At 32.9% G+C, this 7,612-nt stretch overlaps 1 protein-coding gene across 2 annotated transcripts; it reads left to right on the top strand.

Moving 5' to 3' along the window:
* LOC112802634 (uncharacterized) lies at positions 1-4,978 on the top strand. 2 transcript variants are annotated; one of them, XM_025845922.3, is made up of 8 exons: positions 1-694; positions 1,722-1,859; positions 2,004-2,072; positions 2,171-2,242; positions 2,471-2,553; positions 2,655-2,786; positions 3,952-4,165; positions 4,562-4,978. In XM_025845922.3, exons 1-8 carry the CDS (start codon positions 269-271, stop codon positions 4,604-4,606), a joined length of 1,179 nt encoding a protein of 392 aa, XP_025701707.1. In that variant the 5' UTR covers positions 1-268; the 3' UTR covers positions 4,607-4,978. The 2 variants fall into 2 exon arrangements, with proteins under 2 accessions (XP_025701707.1, XP_025701706.1); XM_025845921.3 differs by having other exon boundaries at positions 40-694; positions 2,444-2,553.
* The last annotated feature ends 2,634 nt before the right edge of the window (positions 4,979-7,612 follow it).

Raw genomic sequence — 7,612 nt, 5'->3', positions numbered from 1 at the left:
GTGTTAGTTAAATTTTTCTCTTGAATGTTTTTTCGATGTAACCCACAGAGGATTAGAAGGGAGATGGAAGGAGTTTGTTTTTGTGGCCAAAATTCAATCTATAAAGAAATCTTAAAACAGCAACAGATATGTAGTTAAGTTAAAACGAGTGTGTGTATAGTTGTGTAATTTTTCCATCAAAAAATTAAATGGAAAAATTCTGCTCGTCATTTATTTTGGATTATTTGGTGCCTTTGCTTGGCCCCTTCGGCTTCCATTCATTTCTTACATGGCTAGGATTCATTGTCTTCAACAAATGCTTGTGGCCACTTCCAACTTCTTAAACCCAACATCCCGGCCATTTCCCACGACGTGCATCAGTTTCCGGCCACTGACCACCACCACAAGCTTCCAGCCGTACCCTCCCCCTCCTCTCAGAGCAGAAAGCAACCGCCTCAAGTGGGCCATTCAGCTTAGCCTAGCGGAGCAAAGCCCACCAAAACCCAGGCTTGACACGCAGGCACTTGTGGAGTTTCTGTATGACGATCTCCCTCATCTCTTCGACGATCAGGGTATTGATGAATCGGCCTACGACGAAGGCGTCATCTTCAGAGACCCGATCACAAAGCATGACAGTTTGAGCGGTTACCTCTTCAACATTTCCCTTCTCAGGACGCTCTTTAGGCCTCTCTTTCAGTTGCATTGGGTCAAGCAGGTCTCTTTTTCTTCTTTCCTCTCATCTATGCTCCCATTTTCTTATTTTAATTTGCTTCCACTGCACTATGTCTATACCTTTGTTGGATTAAAACATTTGACATCATATTTACACCATGTCAAGATTAATTAAATTTGGAGTCCGTTTCTATCTATAAAAGTTTAAAATATTGACAAATTTACCGTCAATAAACAAAACTAACTTTATATTCATCACAGGCTAGCAACGGTCATTTCTACCTATGAAAAATTTAGAATATTGACAAATCTACACATAAATAAAACTAACATTTTGGTATTTTTGTAGTATGAAAATCATCTTTCGTGGATACAAAATTAGTTTTGTTAAATTTGTCTTCAACAATATGGCACAGAGCCACAAATCACTTAAAATTTAAATTCAATTCAATTTTAATTTAATTTAAAACAACAAAATCTAAATATAAGAGGGAATCTAAATATAAAAACACTGTATGTTTCAAAAAATGACCGAGTAACAAATTTTTACACTATGTCTATGTCTATGCTCCCGTTTCCCTTTGTACATACTTTTGTATACTTCTAATTATATTTTAAAAGTTTCTGCTTAAAATATTTTGAATATCTATATAGATAAAAATGGGAAGTCCATAGCAATCAATGAGTTTCTCCTACGACTTACATGGATGTGTTTTGTTCTGTCATTGAACTTGTCAACATGGTTGGATGGCAATCTTTCGAAAATTGAACCTTTTCTTAAAGTAAAATTACAATTCCGTCTGTGAAAAATTCGGTAGCCATATACAATATTGCTGCTGACCTTGTTGATATTGCAACAAGAATTGGTTTAATATATGGGGACCTTCCTGTAAAATTCAGGAATCAATTACTCTAGTTATAATTGAGTAGATTTTGGAATCAAATCATGTTATTTTCTTTTTTCAATTTTGTGACAAGTTTGTTTTCTAAAATTTTATTTGATGGGTTCTATTGTCTAGTTTGTTGCAAATTATTCTCTTTATGCAGTTGGATTGACTGAATTGCTATAGACAGGACCATATGAGATAACTACGAGATGGACTATGGTTATGAAATTCATACTACTTCCCTGGAAACCGGAGTTGGTGTTTACCGGAACCTCTGTGATGGGCATCAACCCTGAAAATGGCAAGTTCTGTAGCCATGTGGTAGGTTCAAAGTTTAAAGTTCCAACTATCAAGAAGTGGTGGAAGTGATGTTACTAAAAATGCTGATCTTTTTTTACCATTAACTTTGATGGAAAGAGATATTTTTGGTTTCATTTTTTTTCTTTCTGATCCTCAATTTTGTAGGACTACTGGGACTCAATAGAGAAAAATGACTATTTCTCTTTGGAAGGTTTATTGGATGTAGTCAAACAAGTATATCCCTGTATTTCACTCTTTAAATATGCCTTGGACTTATTGTTCTCCTGATATCTTCTTAAAGCTGAGTCTAACCATGATGACTTGATACGCAGTTGAGGATTTACAAGACTCCTGACTTGGAAACACCAAGATATCAAATATTGAAAAGGACAGCAAATTATGAGGTCTATACTGTCATTGTTTAACTTCATATATTTACATTAATAAGTTACCAATTCATTTCTCACAGTCATTTTCTCTAAAGAATTGCATTAATGATTCTGTCAAAATGTAAAGTTCACCTTTTGTGATCTCACTGTCGTTAATTTGTACGAAAAACGAAAATTTTCGTGATTTTTCTACCACCAACCTATTTGTTGTGGCAGGTGTTGATTTTTTTTAATTTACAACAGGTTAGACAGTATAATCCATTTATAATAGTAGAAACAACGGGAGACAAGCTTTCTGGATCTAAAGGCTTTAATGATGTGGCTGGGTTAGTTTTTATGTCTGAAATATAGCTGCATTTGTTAACAATGGAAACTTTAGAGTTTAGGCTCTCAAATGATATGCATACATGTTAATATTTTCCCCCAGGTACATATTTGGAAAGAACTCGACAACGGAGAAGATACCGATGACAACTCCGGTCTTCACTCAAGCCATAGATGACGAATTGTCCAAAGTGTCAATCCAAATAGTTCTTCCTGTAGATACAGAAACAGCGAGGTATTTCTACCTAGTCTTACAAGGCACATATTATTCAATCCTTAGTTCAGTAGAGGAAAAAATGGTAAAATATAAAGGAAAACCTTTGAATGTTTCTTCAGTTGTATTTTACCCCATCAAGAATATACAATTTAACTCATTAATCTTATTGACAGCGCTTAAATCCCCTTGCTCAGTGCCTTGTACATAACTGATTGTGTTTCCTATTCTTCTCGGAAAGATTTAATCCTTCTCTTCTGAGGTTGATAAAAATAGTGATGTATTCAACATAAATAAAAAATTTCTTGGTTAAACAGACTATTAGAGTCCACTGTTGCCTTGCATTTTGCTAGGGACTATTTATATGGGCTAGCATACAAGACAAATAAGCATGGCAAGATGGCCTTTAGGTGTAACAGATTTGTAACAGAGGAACTTTTGGAGGGAAAGGTAGTTAGCTAGAGTTAGGAATAAATAGAGGAATAATAGAATCGGTTAGGGGAGGATCATTTAAAAAGTTTCAGAGATGACTCTAACTCTCCGTCCTTGTATCTTAAAGATTTGCATATACATTCTTCCCAATTTCTAGGTTTCTTCAACACATTGCTGAGAATCCCAATTTCTACGCACTACTCCTTTATGTAATTGTTGCTTACTGGTACCAGTCCTGTCACATTTGTATGAATTTAAGATTATCTAATACATAAACCTTATCAGGTAATGCTTTCATCAATTCTCACCCCCATGATCTGCATAAATTCCTTCAAATTTCTTAATAGATTTAGATATACAAGTCCAATTACACAAGTGTGTGGACTAGTGGAGATACCACCTCTATTACCAGATAGCAGATGCAGTGCCTCAGGAAGAAGAGTCCTGCGGCTTCTGAGTGCAGAGCAAGCTGCATTTCCCATTGTAGCCAAAGCTAGCATCAACATATTAGTTCTCCTTACTCAAAATATGTGTAAAATTTGTTTGCCACTTTCCAACCTCATCATGGCCATTCTTCCACTACTTAAGCCTTCACATGCATAAGTTTAATTAGATAACCTGCATGTTTAAAATTGATATGGGTAAAGTGCATTTGAGGTAATTTTTAAGGGGACAATTATATTTTATCCAAAAGTAATGATAACATCTTTAGTAGAGTTTATATGTTTGTGCTTATGTTTAATATTTTGACCAGTTTACCAGATCCTAATCAAGAAACAGTCAGCTTGAGAAAGATAGAAGGTGGCATTGCTGCAGTACTAAAATTTAGTGGAAAACCTACAGAGGATATTGTTCGCGAAAAGGAGAGAACTCTGCGCTCCAATATCATTAGAGATGGCCTTAAACCTCAGATGGGTTGTTTGCTTGCAAGGTACAACGATCCAGGTCGAACATGGAGCTTTATAATGGTATGCTATGACGCCTCCTTCAATGCTGGCAATTTATTTTTAGTTTGCAGTGTGCTTGCTCTAATACAACTAAATTCACACTACAGATACCTAACTTATGCATTGGCTAACTTCTTTTGGTCTGCATAGATTTGGTTCAAGAAATAACAAACAAAAAAGTAAACCATGTTTTCTAGAGTCCTCTCAATTTTCCATTACTCTTGCTTCAACTATACAGAAGATATTGATTTTAATTCCTTTTTGCATTGTCTGTCTACTTTACCTGCATTTAAGTCTACTATGCTAATGCAACTTAGAACGGATAAAGAATATTTCAATTTGGTATTTGTCATCTTAACTTCTAACTCTCATTTATTTTATTTTATTTTATTTTTTTGGCTGTCTATGACATGGAAGAGGAATGAAGTGGTCATATGGCTAGATGATTTCTCAATGGATTAGCATCAAAGCTTGATTCATGACTTATTTTGATGATCACTCTGCAAAGCAAGTTTTACCATCTTAAAGTCATTCTCCAATGCGTTGGCTGAGTTCATGAAAGTTATTACTAGAGATGCACTTCTGGTCCGTATTGGGAAGAATGTTTGCAACAAAAGTGTATGTATATTCTACAGAGTAATTAAAAATGTTAAACAGGGGTGAATATGACAGATGCTCATCAGGGACTCAGGGTGTAAAAGTATCGTTAGTGTAGTTGTGTAATTGTTTTGTTTGGAGGCCATCATGAATAGTATTATAGTTGGCACAAAAAATTGATAGACACTTGTTTAAAGGCTAGCAGAAAGCATAAAAGGCATTTATGGCTAGAGTAAACATCCAATGTGGTCCTTGATGATTAGTTCCAAGGAATAAGCACCTCTTGACAAAAAAAAAAAAAAAAGGAAGCTCAATCCGGTCCCTGTCCCTTGGTGTCATAGGGCAACGCGATTCCTCTATCATGTCTGCCATTAACTCGTAATGGAAATTGTTTGGGTGATGAGTTGACACGTTATGTGCTATGCTATCACTATTAAATTAGTTAAGAATTTATTTGTTCATAAATTCAAATTGGTCATGGATCTATTTATTTTTATTCATTCCAACAAAGCGATGTTTTGAGGTCAAATTAATTAAAGCCTTATTTGTTAGGAATTTATTTGTCCTAAAAGAATTTTGATACAATAAGTTTTTTCAAATTAGTTTTTTATTATTATGATATTCATTACATTAATTTATTTAATAAATTATTAAATGTTTATTAGAATAAGTATAAATTAATGAATAAACTATTTAAATTTAAAATATAATTTATTATGAAACCAAGTAAATAATTCTAAGTGTAATTTTTAAATATATAAATAAAAAATTATGTAATAAGAGCAAAAATTATTAATGAAAATTAAAAGACAATTTAAAAACTAGTGACCACATTATTTAACATATGACATATAGAATGAAATTTATAATATTCATACTAGGCTTTGAACACTGTATATAGTTATATATAATGATTTAGATTGAAATATCTATGAATCTATATATGTAAACATCATATTACTGTTAAAAATTGATTAACTTTTTTGAAGTATGTGTTAGTTAATTTCATTGAATTGATGTGTCAATTTGCACAATACTAAAATAAACCAATCAATTAAACTGCACAACATCTCAATTTCTACCCAACTTACCAAGAATTACTTCATTACTGTCTCCGATCCAATTTCACACTAATCATCATCATATTTCATAATTCTACCAAAATTACATACACATATCCAATCTCAAATTAATTACACACATATACATACTGATTCACTAATCACATCAACAATGAAATTTAATCCAAACTTATCCTATGATCAATTAATTTAGACATTCGTATAACTCTACATAATACCTACTCAAAATTTAAACCTAAATCTTAAACGTTGACGATTCCAAACCCTCAAAACCTTGCAATCACTAAGTCAAGAGTTCTGCACCAAAATCACGCTGATCAAACTCCACTTCATGCCCATGATTAATCCAAAAAGCTCTAACCCATCTAATTACACAATTTCACATATTCTCAACCTAGGATTTTCGCATAAATTGAAAAAAAAAATAGGATAAATTGAGATTTCTTATCTTACTCCATGCAACCATGTGCTGAAACCTCAATAATACTTAAGGTTGGACTTTTCCTAAACATCAAAAATCAAAATCTTTCAACACCTAAACCCCAAAATGCAAAATAATAAGGAATGATGAACTGGACATGAAATTAAAATTTTTTTACTACAATGTTCAGTTAGATTTAAAGAAAATTCTGATAGAAACACATGACCATAAATAGTTCGTCAATCTGAATTTCAAATTGCAAGTTATGGTCAATTTGGTGAAAGGGTGAATAGTAAACCCATCTTCTCCTCTCTTCACTCTTTCAATGCTTAATGTCATGTCATTGTGACAAAGGAAGAGTGGGGAAGGAAGTGGTATGGGGTAAGGAGGGGAGTAGATCATCTCTAATGAAAAAAAAATTTAATGGTATTCAGAGTCTAATCTTATTCTTTATTATTCTTTCTTTTTTATTTATTTTTAGTCTTATTTATAAAATTAAAATTGAGAGATCATCTTTATTTTCTCAAGTGTTAAAAAAATAAAGAGGATTCATTTTCGAGTGAAAAATTGGCTAATGGGCCTTGAACCCAAATTGTGGCCCATGTTTTTTAGTGCTTTTGGCCCAACTTTAAGCCAAAATCTTTAAAATAAATATTTTAGTTTATGTTTCAAATATTTTTACCCTTTCAAATGATAAATTTTAAATTTTCAAATATTTTTCACTTATAATTTAATTTATTAACTATTAATTCATTAATTATAATTTAACTAAATTTTACAAAAAAAAAAAAAAACAAAATGGATCTGTGGGCCTAAACCTATCATCACTAAAATTCCTTTCAATAATCTCGGTCACAATTAAATATTGGACTTACGATGTATAAAGCAAGTATGAAATTAAATAACTAGAAAAATAGATAGAAATATTAGTGATAATCCCTAATAATCTCATAAAAAACAGTTGAATATTCTGTTTCGTCCTTCTCTTATGAACACTCTGTTCACTCCAAATGCGTCGTCACCGTGCATTGCATGCATCATGCATGCACAGACGGATTTCACAAACGGGCACAAAAGCTTTCAGTTTTTATTTTGTTTCTCGTGCGAGAGATAAAGTTGCTTTGCAGCTAGTGACTCAATGAAAGAAAATTGGACCACAATTGGCTTTTTAAGCCCCATAAAGCATGTTATATGCCTGGGATTTTAATCTTCTGCAATGTCACTAACTGCTATTCTATGGCCTTCCAACGGTGGCTTCCAATAGTCTTCATCTCTCCGGCCTGGACTCTGGACTCTGGACTTTGAACCTTTGGATTCAGGATAATATCCAATGCAAATATATTTTTTTTATTTTGATTTTATGATTTT

Source organism: Arachis hypogaea, chromosome 5, assembly GCF_003086295.3.
Source record: "Arachis hypogaea cultivar Tifrunner chromosome 5, arahy.Tifrunner.gnm2.J5K5, whole genome shotgun sequence".
In the NCBI taxonomy this organism is placed as follows: Eukaryota; Viridiplantae; Streptophyta; class Magnoliopsida; order Fabales; family Fabaceae; genus Arachis; species Arachis hypogaea.
The sequence above is the reverse complement of the archived record's forward strand: the minus strand, read 5'-3'. Positions and strand labels throughout refer to the sequence as shown.

Excerpts from the sequence above, each read along its gene's own strand:
- LOC112802634 (XM_025845921.3), top strand. The coding sequence starts at position 269 with ATGGCTAGGATTCATTGTCTTCAACAAATGCTTGTGGCCACTTCCAAC. Across the intron at positions 2,787-3,951 it reads GTAGATACAGAAACAGCGAG|TTTACCAGATCCTAATCAAG; the intron begins GTATTTCTACCT and ends TATTTTGACCAG. Across the intron at positions 4,166-4,561 it reads GAACATGGAGCTTTATAATG|AGGAATGAAGTGGTCATATG; the intron begins GTATGCTATGAC and ends ATGACATGGAAG.